The 18,138-nt window shown below is 36.0% G+C and overlaps 1 protein-coding gene across 5 annotated transcripts in view; it reads right to left on the reverse strand.

The window, feature by feature from the left end:
* Positions 1-18,138, reverse strand: part of LOC103220136 (UPF0764 protein C16orf89-like) — a 201,635-nt gene that overhangs the window by 109,720 nt on the left and 73,777 nt on the right. For 2 of the 5 annotated variants that reach the window (XR_012095339.1, XM_073023043.1), the window contains exon 5: positions 709-848. The exons of the other annotated variants lie outside the window; for them this stretch is intronic. Coding sequence is in view for 1 of the 2 variants with exons in the window: in XM_073023043.1 (XP_072879144.1) it covers positions 709-848 (140 nt within the window). In the remaining variant the exon portion in view is untranslated. The remainder of the gene's footprint in view (positions 1-708; positions 849-18,138) is intronic. 5 annotated transcript variants of the gene reach the window in all.

Here is an 18,138-nt window from a genome sequence, read left to right on the forward strand (position 1 = left end):
TTGCCTTTCTACCTAAAACAGGTGGCATGAGACTGGGCAGAGCAGTTGTCCCTCTCCTCTGCTGCACCTCCATCTGAGAGAGGAAAGTCTGCTTTCACATACATCTTATTCAAGCCCTTTTGTTCCTCAGCTCTCAGTGAGCATGCTTGTGTCGGAGTGTGCAGGGTGTGTGCGTCTGCTTATGCACCTATGTTCATGGAAGGGCTTTGTGGCATCTTAACATAAAACCAGGCTGACTGGGTTCCAACCCTGACACTAACCAGCTATATGACCTTGAGGAAGTCATCTAACCATATTGGCCATACTGGCCAATAGAATTTTCTGCATTAATGGAAATGTTCTACAATCTGTCCTGTCCAATATAGCAGTCCCTAGCGATATATGACAATTGATCACTTGATATGTGGCTAATGTTACATATGAGAGATAATTCATTTAATTTAAAATAACCACATATAGCTCACAGTTACTATTTTGGGAGGTACAAATATGATGTACTAGTTTTCTTACCTGCCAAATAGAAATACTAATAGTTCCTGCCTTATGTAAGTATTGTTAGAAATACAGAAATTAGGCCGGGCGCAGTAGCTCATGCCTGTAACCCCAGCACTTTGGGAGGCTGAGGCAGGCAGATCACCTGAGGTCAGGAGTTCGAGAACAGTCTGGCCAAGAATAGTGAAACCCCTCTACTAAAACTACAAAATTTACCCGGGCATGACTGCATGCACCTGGAATCCCAGCTTCAGGAGGCCGAGGCAGGAGAATTGCTTGAACCTGGGAGACAGAGTTTGCAATGAGCCATGACTGAGCCATTCCACTCCAGCCTGGGCAACGCAGCGAAACTGCGACTCAAAACAAAAAGATAAAGAAATGAAACAAATTACACACACACACACACACACACACACACATATATGCACATATATATGTATATATAAGGTACTTAGGACAGTGCCTGGTACCCAGCAAGTGCTACATAAGTATTTACGATTACTATTATAGAACACTAGTGATAAGTATCACGAGTGTTACAAGTACTACTAGTATGATAAAGTTATTGAGAAAGAAACAAACATGATATATGGCGGCATTCTGAATTGAACTACTGAACTTAAAGGACATACAGGAGTTATTTAATCAAAAAGGGAGAAAAAGATTCAAAAAATAAAGCTGGAAGTATAATGGAAATGATAAAGCTTCATTGGAGGACACAGAGTAGGTCTGTGTGGCAGGAAGGTTAATGGAAGTTTCTAATAATTAAAATGTTAGGGTAGAACAATTGGAGTCAGATGACCAGAGGTCTTCAATTTCAGGATAAGGAGATGAATTCATTCATCAGACAAAGGAAAAACATTTGAAGGTTTTGAGGGTAGGCATAGTAGAAACTTCTAGAATCAACAGGAGAAAGCAGGAGAAAAGAAAGGCAGACTGCAGACATTTAAAAAATATGTCAGAAAAGTGGGGTCAGGGCAAGTAGGACCAGGGACTGGCAACTAGTGTTTCCTTCTTGGGCAGGAATGTCCTTTCCAAATTTCTCCCCACACATTCTTTCCTTATTCCCTCTGTTGGAGACTATAAAACTCCTTCCTACAATCTGCCCTTCTGTCTACAGTGATCCTTTGAGCTTCCTCACTGACCTTGCTCTGTTTATTCCTTTATCTCTTCTCTCAAGGACAGATTGTTTAAATGTTTGTTTGTTTGTTTTTGCTGTTGTTCTGCTGTTTTGATTATAGAAGTAATAAGTACTCACAGAAAATTTTTTAAGTACTGAAAACGTTAAAAGTACAGAAAAAATACCAACTCCTACCACCAAGATCAATTGCATCTTTAGTCCGAAATGTTCACCATGTACAGAATTTTATTCTTTCTTTAATATATGTCTTCCTGAAATACTTGGATCAAGACTTGGCCTTTTACAACATGCCCAAAGAGCCTAATACAGTATTTTACATCTGACAGAAGTTTAGTAGGTGTTCTTCAAATGAATAAAGAAGGGGGGAAAGTTACTCAGAATTTCATATGCCACAACTTACTTGAAAAGTATGGCAATTCCACACCAAATCTTTATTATGACTCACTCTGGGAAATCTATACCTATTATAAACATTTTATCACTTCTTCTTTAACATATAAATGAAACTAAAGTCCATTTCTATGGATGCATAGAAATACATAAAAGTAGGTGAATGGGGATGCCCACATTCTTTTATTCATATTTTACACACACCAACGAATCAAGCCAGTGTCTAAGTGACTTATAGGATACCTGACTATTGGCAAACACACCCTCTTTGTGGATAGTTCTGCACGCTCTGTTGAGTTTCACTGTTGATAGCTACTAAAAATCACTCAACCAGACAAGTCCGCCCAAATGAAGAAGCTTGTTTATAGCTGTTAGACCCACAGCACTAAACTCAAACCCCAAATCTTCCCTGATTCATTCTGGTCTAAAACACTGGAGGATTAGGTGTGGGTCTTGCACTCTTGGTCACAAAATCAAGGTTACAAGTTTGGTTCTGCCCATGGGTTTTAGTCACCTCATAAAATTGAGATGGATTTGGAAGCACTTTGCTCTATCAGAGCTTTCCATCAGCAGGCCTCCCGAACATCAAATAAATTTGCGATGACTCTCAAGAGGGCAGCTAATAAACAAGATAAAATCTTTCTTTTGTGAGCTTCAATGGGTAATACAGTTAAAACATGGAGTTATATATTAATAAAAGAGAGTCATTTAGTTTATTACAAAGGTACACCAGATAGTCACAGCAAACACTAAATATGGCAAAATCAATAAACTAAAGAATGTTATTTAATCACTATTATTTGCAGTGAGCTTCAACACTTGTCATTTAAAAAAAACTGCTGTATAGCTCTTAAATAGAAGAATAGAATTTTGGGCTAATTATCAACATGTGTCTGCATTTAATGTAATACATTATTATTACATGAAGTCACATATATCACAAGTGTGTGTGTGTGTGTGTGTATATATATATATAAAATAATTGTAGAATATATTTGACTTTCTAAGTTGGCTTTGTCCCAATGTCTTAATTCAGGCTGCTGTAACAGAATACCATGGACTAGGTGACTTAAAAAACAAACATTTATTTCTCACAGTTCTTGAGGCTGGGAAGTCCAAGATCAAGGGGTTGGAATATTTTATGTCTGGCTGCTTCCTGGTTCACAGCCAGTTTCTTGCTTTATCCTTATGTGGTGAAAAGAGGGTGAGAGAGCTCTCTGAGGTCCCTTTGATAAGGGCCTTAGTCTCATTCATGAGAGCTCCACCCTTTTTACCTAATCATCTCCCAAAGGTCCCATCTCCTAATGTCATCACACTGGGGATTAGGATTTCAACATGAATTTGGAGGGGGGGAACCCAAACATTTAGTCCACTGCACCAAGTTAAAGGGGTTTTTCTGCTTTTGCATTTTAATTCTACTCTTTTCATCTCTGACTTTTCTTATGGCTTTTCTTTTTTACTCTACTTTCAATCTTGAATTTGCAATGATTGATTCCTTATTTTTCATGTATAATTCTTTATAACGTTGTTCCAGTTGATTCTTAAAGTCCCTTAGTAACCTGACCACAGCTATATTTCCAGACAAACTTCCATTTTTTTCCCCCAATCTGCTGCAGTTAAGGCTATCTTACCCATCTTTCTCACCTCTCTAGCCCATTTATGACATAAGGAGCTTTCTCTTATCTAAACTTCCACTTCCCATAAACTCACCATAACAAGTTAGCTGATTGCTTCACAGGCTTTCTTTTTCTTGTTCTGTTTTGTTTTTTGCTTTTTTGAGATATCATTTACATACTATACAATTCATAATTTTAAAATGTACAATGTAATGGTTTCTACAATATTCCCAAATTTGTGCACCCATCATCATTATCTATTTCCAGAACATTTTCATCATTCCAAAAATAAATTTATAGCTATTAGCAGTCACTCCCCATTTCTCCTTCCTTCTTGCCCCTTAAAACCACTAATCCACTTTATCCCCCAACTTTTGTTTTTCAACATTGCTTTGGCTGTTTTGGTTCCCTTAAATTTCCATGTAAATTTTAGGATCAATTTCTTTTAAAAACCAACTGGGATTTTGACAAAGATTGAATCTGTGGCTCAATTTAGTAAGTACTGCTATCTTAATAATATTGTCTTATAATCCATAAATATGGATGTCTTCCCATTTACTTAGGTCTTCATTTGTTTCTTTCAGTAATGTTTTAAAGTTTTCAGTATACAAGTTAAGCACTTCTTTTTCTGAAAAAAATTATTATGGACTTTAGTTTTGAATCTCTCTAACTCAAGTATAAGTTTCTATGTATCAAGTACCATGGCTTCTTACCCTTTTAAATTCATTGTGCAACCGTTAGTTCTTGCATTGGTTTTAAAAATAAAGAATAAATACATTGCATCAAAATTTAAAGCTTCTAGTCAGGCATGGTGGCTCACACCTGTAATCCCAGCAATTTGGGAGGTCGAGATGGGCAGATCATTTGAGGTCAGGAGTTTGAGACCAGCTGATCAACATGGGAAAACCCTATCACTACCAAAAATATAAAAATTAGCTAGACATGGTGGCAGGTGCCTGTAATCCCAGCTACTCAGGAGGCTGAGGCAGAAGAATCTGCTTAAACCCAGGAAGTGGAGGTTGCAGTGAGCTGAGATGGCACCACTGCACTCCAGCCTGGGTGATACAGAGTGAGATGCCATCTCAAAAAGAAAAAAAAATTAAAAGTTTCTTCCTTAAATATGGCTTTCATGCCCAGAGCACTATATGCTTTCCTACTCCATGTCTTTGCTCTCTCTTCTTCCCACTTAGAATGGCTTGTCTCCTCAACTCTGCTGACAGTCCTTAGGATTTTTAAGATGCTGATTAACTGTTACCTTGTTCATGAAACATTCTCACCATTTCCTCTTCCTCTAAATATTTTATTCATTCCTCAGATACAGCTAATTGCAGTAGATCTTTAATATAATATCATAGTTGCATATGATAGTTACTCGGTATGTATGTCATCTCTACTCCCAGAATATAAGCATATTTCAGGGTTCTTCTTAGTCATCCTTCTATTCCCATACATCTTGGCCTATTACTTCCAAATTAGAATTGTTCAACTCACTTCTATTGCATAAATCTGAAATGCAAAAGAGAAAGTGACTACCAGGATACTGGATTATCATTTAACAAGCAATTTAAGTTTAATAAGCAACTTAAGCATTTTAATTTGCTTTCTGTTGTGTTCCATAAAGTCCCTGTCCTGTTTCTAATTACTTCCTTTCCTATACCCTGCAGCAAACCCTTAGAAAGTTTTTCCAACCAGATTCAACCAGATCTGTGTAAGAGACTGTGTTTTGTGGTACTACATACGGGTCACATAGTTTCTGAAATAACTTACTAGGAAATAATTATTTCTTCCCCCTTTCTTTAAGCTCTATTAATCCAGATTGGAAAAAAGGTTCATGTTGACACTCTTCTGCCTAATTAACTTGTTTTAACTGTATTCAACTCCATAGTGCTGATCTATGATTTACCAGAAAGCCTCTAAGCTAAGTTATAAATGTTATGTTTTCAAATCTGCCTTAAGTACAATCACTCTAATGGTAAACACCAAATTATGTTCCATTTGGGATACAAACCAAGAACATAAAAAGTAAGAATAAGAATTCTTAGCTGTGTTTAGGTCAGGTGCGGTGGATCATGCCTGTAATCCCAGCACTTTGGGAGGCCGAGGCAGGCAGATCGTGAGGCCAGGAGTTCGAGACCAGCCTGGCCAACATGGTGAAACCCCAACTCTACTAAAAATACAAAAATTAGCAGGGCGTGGTGGTGGGCGCCTGCGATCCTAGCTACTCTGGAGGCTAAGGCAGTAGAATTGCTTGAACCTGGAAGGCAGAAGTTGCAGTGAGCTGAGATCAGGCCATAGCACTCCAGCCTGGGCAACAGAGTGAGACTCCATTTCAGAAAAAGAAAAAAAAAAATTATTAGTTGTGTTTTCCATTTGGCAAAACAATACAAATGACCCAACAAATATGTCTGCAAGATTGTAGCTAGGGTCTTTCCCCTTTCTCTGGAAAGATTAATACTCAGAATGCATTTTTACATCAAATTTTATAAGTTGATATCAAAAATTATTGTGAGATGTGATGTTTTACTGCTTTGTTTTGTATTGTTAAGGAGGTTGTTTTTGTTTAATTTTTTTTTTTTTATGGCACTTACCAGGTCTCTAAATGAAGTGTGACAGATGTTTTCACCAATTCACAGTATTTACTGGCTGAGGGTGAGACACATAACTGTGATTCTAACAAGAATATTACATTGGAGAGGATATCTGTGAGATGACTGGCAGACTCTACACCAATGATCCTGGCAGGTCAGTATTTTACTGGGAACTCACTAGACTAAGCCCCTCAAGGAAAAGGCCCACATCTAAGTCATTGTGTGTCTCTATGCCTAGCACAGCTCTTATTCCTCAGTAAGCACCTCCTGCATGTTGAGTAAACAGAACCAAATTCCAGTTTTTATATTTACTGTGCCAACACATATTGAAGGCCTCTTGAGTAAAAAGCTCTATTTGAGTCATGATGAGTAAATAAAAAAGGAAATGTCCTTGGTCGCAAACAAATTACAATCCGATGGCACAGAAAAGAACACCACAAGAGAATATTTCACACTACTAGAGAAATACATTGGCTTTCAAAATAACAATTTAAAAATTTTGAATGATTCTTTTGTAGATTTTAAGGCACTGATATATACAATTCCTTTTTATGTTCCCAAGAAACTATGAAGAAAGTCTAATATTATTGAATCCATGGAACATATTGATTCCAGAGCTGGAATAAGAATTTGCATGCTTTTTTCTTTCAATGCTTCCGCTTCTTTTTTTGGATAATGCTTAGTTGATAACTGCAAGTTCTGCTGGTTTAAAACAGTCAAGATGTACATTTTATTCACACGATCACAGATATTAAGATCTCATTGTTCTCTAATTTTATATGTGTTCAGGTTTAAATAACTATTCTACTCTTTGACAAAATGTTTAATTAGAGATTTGGGGGTGGGGGATATATGGGAGGGATTGCAGGAATGCTTTCAGACTACCTTCCAAATGACTTTTTACTCTAAAAGCTCTCCATTCCCCACCCAGCTAAGTCACTTAGCATCTATCTATTATCAAACACTTTTTTAGACCAAGGGATGGACTTTGATTCTTAGTAGAATACATTTGACCGTTGGATCTCAATTAATAAGCCATCAAAACCATTTTTTCTACTTCTCCTCCCTTTCAAATAGCTGTTTTGATAATAATGACCTTGGATAATTTTTGGCATGATCATTCATGTTTCCCTACATTGACTCAAAAAATAGTATATTGCAGTGGTTATAAACATGAATTCAGGTACCAGATCAGCTGAGTTTGAATCCTGTGCCACCACTTATAAACTATGTAACTGGGCAAGTTCTCTAACTTCTGTGGGCCTTCCTTTCTTCATCCATAAAATAAAGATAACAATAATACCAACTTCACAGAAGTGTGGTGAGGATTAAACAAATTACTATATCTAAAGTATTTAAAATAAAATGACATAGAATAAATCCTTTCTATACTTTTGATGTCATTTTGAGTAATTATATATTTCTAAAGTACATGGCAGTCATATCATATAAAGACTTCACAAAAATTTTGAGATCAATCAGTAGCAAGTTCAGCCTCATTACCTGCACCAAGAACCACAGATAGATTTAAGTTCCCACTACAAAAACAAGATCTTCAAAATTTCATATAAGGATTGAAACTCTAATACAGAACTTTTACTCTTAAACATAACCATTTACTACATCTTTAATTTTCTACTTTCCCTTCAAGTCTGAATATATATCATATATATTTTAAGATTTAATTCTCACTCCCTTAAAATATAGTCATCAAGAAATACAATTGGAGAAGTATGCCAATCACACCTCTACAATTGTCCTTCAAAAGTTTTATCACATTAACCTTCTTTCTTTTTGTTCTTGCAAAGACTTCACATGAATACAGATTTGGGGAAATTAATACACTTCATCTCTATTGGTAGTTCTTATTAATTTCTGTTAACTAAATTCATGCAGCAATTTTTATTGGAAAATGTCTTTAATTTTTCCACTTGTGCTAACAGTGTACTGGGAGTAGTGGCAACATTTCTTTTCAGAATCCTTTTCTTTTCTCAGATTTGGGTTGAAGCAAATGATGAACTAAATAATACCACAGATGATACAGATGGCTTGCACCAGTGCGGCAATAGTTTAATTAGTAACTCTACAACTGCTGGATCTTCAATTTTTTTGTGATGACATTATTATTTTAAAGAAAAGTCAAATAAATGCTTAGTTCTTTTATTAAAAATTTCACAGCAGCACTTCATATATGCCCTATAAATTTTTATATAATTTATAACAAAATATGTGGTATACTTTGTTTTCTAGACATGTTACTCAATCTGATGTCAGAAAGCTTCAGCATGACTTAATTTTTGAAGTTAAAGCTTATGGGAAATAGTGGCAATTTCCAGTGACCTGATAATACAAAAGAAAACAGCATAAATGTGTGTCTTGGAGGTAAGTGGGTGCTAGTGTAGGCCTTGTAAGTTAAAAGCAACATTTCATAATCTTGGCAAGATGTAATGGGTAGTCAAAGTAATGAAGCTAACCCAGGCATAATGATTAATCTCTGTGTGAGTCACGACCCTGGCAGCTGCATTCTAAATGAACTGCAATCTATATAATGCATTCTCAGGAAGACCAGACAACAAGAAGTTGCATTAGTCCACAGTGCAGATGGTAAGACTGCATGTAGGAGCATACTCAGCTCTGGCCTAAAGGAGCAGAGGTCTAGGTTGAGCAATATTCATAAAAGGATAGTGGAGTTTCATGAATATTTACTGGCTCCAGTTTATCAAAACAAAGTGTGGCATTAACCCTTACCTGATTCGACTAAGAGCTGGAATATTTAATGATGTCTCCATGGGAAAGGTAACACAGAGTAGGATCTTGTAAGATTGGTAGGAACATGAAGGCCATTCTGGGTAAGAGATACAGCATAAACCAAGCTATCACAGTGAGAATTCATAAGGTGTATTTGAGGCAAACTGACCACCTCTGCTAGGTGAAAGAATAGAACTGATGTTGAGAATGGTAAAAGATAAAAATGTCAAGTTTAGCCCATAAGTAAAACAATTTAGCAATCCTCTTTTAGAAAGGCTGGCAAGGCCTGTTGTAACTAACCAATGATACGATGAGTGGCATTATTATTTGGAGGAGGCTGGATATTGGCAATGAACCTCATTGTTCTGGCAGACAGTTTTCAGAGTACACAAATAGATAATCTGGAGAATGGATCAGGAAACTTACAAGAGGGAATATTTTTCAGGGAGAAAAATGGTAAGAAGGGCTTCTTTATAACTGATTAGATAATCTGCTTTGCAATAAAGACTCAAAGTTAGTACAGTGTCATGGAATGGGTTAGGCACTGAATGACAGGTGACATGGAAATTAGTCCTGGCACTGCCAACACCTGGCTCAGGATCGATTTATCCATAAAAGATAAATTTTATGGGCTACAGTTATCCATAAAAGAAAGATGTTGGGCCAGATGATTCCTGAGTACCCATCTTTGTGCAACACTTACACATGACACTTTAAAACACGCCTATGCTGATGATCAGAACCTCACTGCAGTCAGGAGCCATCACTCTGACAAATGCCCTTGAAAAATGCTCTCATTGCCTATCCATGGTGTACGCTTTTATTTTCTAAAACTATGATGACTGCAAAAATAACACCCAGACTGAGTGTTCAAGTCTCATATCCAGCAAGGGAAGATGCATATGATGATGGTAACTAAGGACTTTATATGTATTAACTCAATCGTTCCCATGGTACAGATAAAGAAACTGAGGCAGAGAGGTTATATAATTTGCCTGAAGTTGCAGAGCTAATAAGTGACTGAGCTGGAATTAGAAGATAAGCTGTGAGGCTTACGGTATGCAGTCTTACCCTCTCTGCAAATCCTGCCTCTCTAAACATGGTAGAGCTGTGCCAAGGCTGGTGTGAGAACTCAAGAGAATGTCTTGGATAAAACATCCTTTTCAAGGGAACTGGTGGTAAGGGGCCTCATTTCCAATGAGTGCGTGTGGCCACTGTGTTACAAGATTCCCCCAAAAAGTTGATCAAGGCCATATCCTTGATAGAAATTTGCTTGCATATGTGAGGTCTGACTTCCATTTAGAACCATATTGTCTCCAGGCCTGCTAGCCTGTAGAGATTTTCCCTTTTGACCCCTCCAGATATTAACGGCCCATGTCAGCAGACACATGTTAGCCTTTTATTTCCCACTCTGTCCCCTTCCTCAATATTTCCAGTCAAATTTAGCTTGGGGTGGGGAAAGAGTGAAAAAGTGTATGCAGCTAGTCTGCCTTCTGAAATCAAACCTGACACATCTGCTTTTTGCATACTTGAAAAGCCAATAACCCTTTGGTTTCCTGAACATTTCACCTTGAAGATCTGGGAAAGAAGAATCAAGAGTGACTCTTCAGGGATCATAATCCTGACCAAAGGCCCCTCCCCAAAATATTAATTCATTCTCTCTAATGCTTGCATGACAGTCTAAGGTCACTCCTAAAACATGTCAGCTGCTCTTCAAGCTGATGGAGATATGTGTCATTAGAGACTCTTGTTAAAAGCCCCAAGTACTTCTCACTCTGACCAGGGTGTCAGAGGTAAAAAGTCCATGAGGGTTTTATCTGCTGATCCAGCCAAGCCTTCCACAGCCACACAACCTCCAGATGGCAAGTTATCTACTTTTAAGTCACTCTTAGAAGATCTTCAAATGCTTATTGCAAAGATGACACACTTTCCTTGCGGCTCATTTTACTACATTAAAAATTACACCTAAGTGTCTCTTGAGGTGCTTTTTCTCCCTTCAAAAATTATTTCTCTGAATTAAAATGTGTTTATAGAATTTCAGACAAGGAGTAAGCAATCCCTTCTTTTTTACCTGCCAGTGGATGTCTGAGTGCACAGTCTTTCTGAGAGCAGGAGGTCCCCAGGGTTACTAGTGTAATTCTTTTTACTCTGGGGTGCTCAAGCACAGAATTGCCTACAATCAATTTGCTTTCACATTCTGGCATTAAACTCACTGTATATAAAAGTATCACAAGTATTTTCAATATAATTCTAAGTAGCAGTGATTTAAAAGGCTTTTTATTGTAATGAAAAAAATTACAAGGCATACTAAAATCTGTACAGCCTATTTGACTGAATCCAATCAAACACATGTAAGATTCTCCATAACCTCAAAATGGGTAAAAATGACTTAAAAATTAAGAAGGGCAATTGATAGGAGTCTTTTTTATATATGACAGATGAAGCAATATACCTAAACAATATTTTGACTTTCTGGTTTCTAAAAATATAGAATGCATCATGATTTAACTTAGTGCTATAGGGAAGCAGGGACCTTTCAAAGATATAGCTCTAGCTATAAAACTATAGATATTGACAACATCGTCACCTAAGTATACAGCTATTTTTCAAGGCAAAACCAAAAGACTTCTAATAAAATATATGTTATTGGTTGTCAGGAGTACAGATGATGTCTACTGTTGCTGTTTGATTAGAAGGCAGGAAGCATGACTTAGACATCTCCAACCACTGCTATTCAAAACAAGCACCATTAATATCCAGCTATACAAAATACACGTGAACCTCAACGTAAGTATAACATAAATATAAAAATATGATTATAACTGTCATGGAGTACCTGACACATAGTAGGCCCTCAATAAATATTTTTGAATGAATGAATGAAAGAATAATGAATAAAGCATAGTCATAGGCAGTCTGCTTTTCTATACTATTTTAAAAGAGTTATTTTCACTTTTGTCTTTAAGAGAAATGAGTAAAGCAAATTAGAAAATTGAATTACAAACTGTGGCTTGATAACTGTTTGACATACAGACTACAAAACCATCTCTTCTGACTTGGTTCTCAACCATTGGTTCCAAGTCTTCCAAGTGTTTATGCAAAGGCAGGGCTGTCCTCCCACACCATCAAATGGCATGGTACTGAATCCCACAAGAGCTAACAGAAGAAACACTGAGTTTGTTATTTTATTAACTTAAAAGCTAAAAGAAATAGAGTTGCCAGATAAAATGCAGGAAACTCAGTTAGACTGAATGACAGATAAACCATGAATAATATTTTAGTATAAGTCTGTCCTAAATATTGTATGAGACATATTTATACTAAAAAATGACTTATGGTTTATCTGAAAGTCTACGTTAATTAGATACTATGTATTTTTATTTGCGAAATCTGGCAACCCCAGAAGGAAAGCAAATGTTCTGACTAAATACCAGTTGTTTCCATACATCTAGACTCTGGTAGAACAGGTGAACCTTTGAATAAGAAGCAATGGCACAATTATCTTTGTTCATTATTCAGTGATGGCCAACTTTTCGTACTTCACTAAAATGATATTTTTAAAGACCCTTTATCTTGCAGCCACTCTGCAAGTTGAATAATGCTTCTAAACACAATCATTACATGTAGACGGTGATAGATTATGAAAAGTGAAGAAAGCAAACACAGAAAACATGTCAAAAGGCAGAATAAACATTTTTGACATTAACAGTCCCCTTTAAGAGGATATTTGTAGCTTATATGTTTCTACAAACTTATATTCAGATACATCAAAGATAAAAATGACCTCTCAAAAAGTCTTGAATCTTGATAAAATGTCAACTGTGTTATTATACTGTGAAAGAAATTTAGTGTTTACGAAAGGTGGCAGATTGACTGATTGAATGATTATTAATATGTATTACATACCAGTAAGAAGCTAGAGGCTATTCAAACATGCAGGCCAAGTCTCCATGGCCTAAGAAGGAAGGGGCCTATCTTGGAGTGGTGGGTTACAAGGTCTTAAAAGGGCAGGATGACACATGTTGTTGCCGAGCAGTGGGTTGAGATATTTGTTCAAATGAGATCTGACAATCCACGAAAGACAGTTAGATAGAAAATTCTTAAAACTAAGTTTATCATCTAAAATCTAAAATTGGAACTTTCCTTCTATGTCAACAAAGGGAGGCATTTTATATACACATAAACACACACACACATATATACACATGCACACATATATGTATAGCTCACAAATATTCTATATATGTATACATACCCACACACATATCTATGTACATATATATATGTATATATACATATTGTTCCTTCCCTTTGACTGTGTTAATAATCTATATAATTAAGACGATTCTCCATTTTCCCTTTGAAAGGCTGTAGAAATACTGTTTTTACAGTTTGGAACTCTATTGGGAAAAAAGAGCCTTATTCTGAGGCCCAGATCAAGCTTTAGTGTTTGTATTGTCAGGAAGCACTTTAACCATGTCTGCTAAGGCCTGAAACTGTGAACACAGGAGAACTCACTCTTCTTGCTGGGGCTTTGCTTGATAGTTGGACATCAAGGGGGCACTTGAAATAGAACTATTATGCTCAGAAGACAGATATATATATATATATATATATACACACACACACACACACACACAGATATATATATACACACACACAGATATATATACAGATATATATACATATACACACACACACACACATATACACATACATATATACATATATATTTCATAAAGTTTTCATATAACACTGTATGATTGGCATTATTTTTTTTTTCGTTTTACTAATAATAATCTGATAGGATTAAGAGAATTTGAATAGTTGCCCAAGATCACAGAACCAAAACTTGGTGAATCCAAGATTCTAATTCAGGCCTATCTGACTCATGCTGCACTATAATACTTCTAAATCTGGAACATCTCTTTCACTATTAAATAACATATCAGAATCTTGAACTAGTCAAAGGAAAAGCTTTATTCAAAGGGAAGGCAAACAAGATAGTTGATTGCTTCTATTTTCAATGATGGCATTGTCTTAGATTAATTATAAAATGGTGGTTCCAAGGCAAAAAAAAAAAAAGAGTTGCTATCGTGAAACTCTTTCAGGTAACTCTTGGGGTATGGCATTTTCCAAAATACATTATTAGAAATACAAAACCTGAAGTTACATTACCCATTTAACACTAAAATTAAAAGCAGAAAGTTAATCAGGAAAAATAGACTCTGTTAACTTTGTTTTCAAGGATTAGAATTCTCTTAAAAGTTACAGCTAAATAAAAAGGAAGCATAAAATAGAAACTTTAGATCACAGTACAAAATAAACTTCAAATCAGATAGTAACAGGCTGTAAAAGCGTGGCTTCTAGAGTCATGTAACACAGATTAAAATCACAACCCCACCTCTTGCTAGTGATGTGATCTTTGCCCCTCTGAGCCACAGTCTCCTCGTCTGTAAAATAAATATGATAAAGGAACCTTCCTCATAGGGTTGTCATGAAGATTAAATGTAATACTCCATGTAATGTACTGGGCATACAGCCTGGTAAATAGCAAGCAGTCAATAAATATCAGCTCTTACTTTTATCATCATTACAGCCTTTTATTTAAAATGGATATGCTGACGTAAAATGAGGGGTTTGCATTTATCTCTGCATGTTTCAAAGCTAAAGACTCCTGGACACTCAAAATCTCAAATAGTTTTCTCTAAATAGATATTAAAATGTTCCTGGCAATAGCTGCTTTTAAATAACTCATTTTCCAAGGCTGAAGCACAGAATTCAAAATCCCAGGCCGAGCCCATTTATACTGCCCTGTTGTAAGATGCTACACACAAAAGTAATTGTTTGTCTTGCAGATCCTTTGTCACCCAAAAGCTCCCATAGCCACACAATTAAGTTTAGGCCACTCAGGTTTTAGCATTCTTTTTCTGAAATGGAGTCTACATGCATTACTCTGTGTGTGTGTGTGTGTATGTGTGTTTCTGGATGAATGATACAATCTACAGAGGTAGAGCAAACATTACAACGCCTAAGACTGGGTACTTCAACATCCAATTAGAGTTGGGTGAGTTGTGCCACAGCCCAAAGGCCAGATGCTAAAGTCACCTGGTCCAGCCCAGCACAGGCCATCGCCTATCCCTCCTGCATGGAAAGCAAAGCCTCTAGGGATTTCACTGAGCCACAAAGCTGAAGACCCAGGCATGCTGCCTTTTTTTCCTCCTAAAGAAATTTACATGCTATTTTCCCACCCTGTCCCTGAGCTGGGATATTGAGGTTAAAATGTACCTACTGAGTAGGTAATGCATTTGGTATTAAGGATCCATCATATTTGTATGTCTTCTGAGCATAATGGTTCCTTTGGAGCTATTATAGGTATGCCGTGAATAGATATTAGAAATAATACACAAAGAGTGGCTGAAGGAGATCCCATATTAACTACTGTCAGACTTTTAACATTATTCTAAAATAAGCTTTTTTTTAATTCCTAGGGTTTAATACCTCTACACTTTGTAAACTGAGCGCTTTTCAAAGAGAGCTCCAAATTCCTACAGAGCTGTCTTTAGGTGAGCTTTGATCTTTGCAGGGCACCTATCTTGTGTTTCTATAATTGCTGTGGTTTAACAAGGCTCCCTAGCATGTGAAGGGGGGCAAATCCTTTTATTAAGGCTATAAACCTAACTGACCACAGCGACGGAATGTGCAGCTTGGTGGTAGCCCTTAGCTCCCCAGGAAAGAAAAAAAAAAATTGAAACCAGGGAAAGTCTTCATGTTAAAACCAAATGAAATATTTATTAAACATGTTTCTGGTGTCCCAGGTGGTAAGAGGCTGCACTGTGGTCCGCTGAAAGGTTTGATCTTTGTTAAGTATTGTGAATGCTGATTTCAATAATGGGGTGAAAGCTGAGGAAGTTATGGCTGAAATTTTGGCTAAAGATGACAGCTCCAGGTTTCAAGTTGCACAAAGCAGTCTGAGGGATTAAACCAACAAAGCCTGCTCAAAAGTATTGAGTTTCCAAAAGTGTAATCTTCCTATCAATGATTCACACTCCTAGGATAAGGAGGATTCCTCATTTACTTTGACTTTGCCATATTAATCTTACTTTACAAATACATGTGGTGATTTATATCATGTTTAATTAACTGATTGAGGGCGCCAGTGGTAAAAATGGCATCGCATTAAGCTCTGTCCGTATGGCAAATTCGAATCACATCCTTAGCCTTGCAAGAACAAAATATCCCGAGAGTCACTGATGACAGGATGTAGGAATTGAAATCAGGTCCCTCCTGTTGTTTGAGAATCTAGGGAGGGTGCCTGCCATATGCCTGTCACTTCCGGGGGGGGGAAATGACAGGATAAAAGAAAGGAAGGCTCTAGTTCTTCCAATATGTTCAAATCTCAGATGAAAATGATTGTGCAGCAGTGCTGTACAGAGGCCAAGATTCACATGAAAGTACATCTCAAACTTTGCAGAGAGCTTAATGAGAGGGTTTTGTGGTGTTTTGATATGTGGGGTTTTCTTTTGTTTTGTTTTCTGAAATGGCTGCTCAGGGTTTTTGAGAACTGAGAGGCGAAAAAGCTGTCGTTTAGAGTTAAAAATAATAAGCAGGTTTTTTTTTAATAAAAGAGGGAATTATTATTTAATAAAATATGTGCACACTATGATTCCATAGAAATCAAATTGGGTTTGACAACTAAAACCACACATTGGGATACTCGTTTTAAAATTAACATCTTTGAAAATGGGAGTTGCCTAATTTTTCTCCTCAAAAATCTATGGTGATTATTTATGACATCTAAAGAAAAAATATAAATTGATTACTGATGATAATTTTGAAATGTTAAAATGCACTTTAAATTACATAAGACAACATAATAAAAGCTTGAAAAGAGAGTAAAAAATCCATTTCAATCTTTAATTTGATGATTAACATTTTTGTGCATCCTCTTTTAGTGTTTTATTATTTGCATGTGTTAAAATTATTATAATCATGCTACACCTTCATCTTGTATCCTTTTTTTAACTTAGTATTTTTTCCCATATTTCTAATACTGCCACATACCAATTTTATTGACTGCATAATATTTCATCAAATGAATATTGTCATCTTTGCCTAACCAAGCTTCCATTGCTAGATATTAAAATGCCTTCCAATGTTTGCTATTATAAATAATGTTTTAAAGAAAATTTTTACATATGGCTTTTTCCACATTTTGAATTATTTCCTTGCAGAGATTTCCTATACCAGTTTAGGTTGCCATACTGTTTAGGTTTCTTAAAAGATTGTATGGAAGTAAAGACATTTTTCTTCCAAGGAAAAGTAGAAAGTAAAACATTCTATAATGGTGTCATTATATAGAAAACCAAAAATCTTACTTGAAATTAACATGAAATCTGAGTGGCGACTTCACTCCCATAGTATTGGCAACATGAGAAAAATATTTAATTTTTACTGTTTTGTTCTCTAAATGTTGTGTTCTTCTTTAAAATAAGCATATGGTGACAATGAAATAAATTCAGAAATTTCTATTTTGTTTTACTCATCACTTATTGTTTTGATTTAGAAAAAAGTCCTTTCAAGTATAATTTAAGTTTTGAAATTTTTAACAGTTTCCTAGAGGATATTACAAATAGACTATTAAGTCAGCACTAAGGTCACTTTTTAAAATGATCATTATTTTGGTTAAATCTGAAGTATGGTCCTCATAATTAATAATCTTAAATGTTTTCATGGCTTCAATTCAGAATATGATAAATTGGGTAAGTTAGGCAATATATTCTAACTAAAACCACTTTGGATTTTGACAAGGAATTCAAACTTTTCAACTGTGCTGTGTTGCTGCATAAGCAGCCTGTAAAAAGAATAATCACCTCAATTTTTTCAACTTCCTGGAATCATTCAAAACAGAGTAGTTAAGGATTGCTTCATTTGGAAGTAATAAGTTCCAAAACAGTCTGCCACAGTATAGTTTAATTACTGGTCTCAATTCTCAACCTTGTAGATTTTCTTAACCATCCTATTTTTTGTTTTGTTTTGTTTTCAAAAAAAATGTACAAACTTAAAATTCTATTGGCAGCCTAGTTTATCAAAAAAAGTTAGTTGCTTTATTTAACTTAGTCTATGATTTTATGAAATACCATCAAATTCAGGTCAAGGGTAT

The sequence above is a fragment of the Chlorocebus sabaeus genome, chromosome 14, assembly GCF_047675955.1.
Source record: "Chlorocebus sabaeus isolate Y175 chromosome 14, mChlSab1.0.hap1, whole genome shotgun sequence".
NCBI lineage: Eukaryota > Metazoa > Chordata > Mammalia > Primates > Cercopithecidae > Chlorocebus > Chlorocebus sabaeus.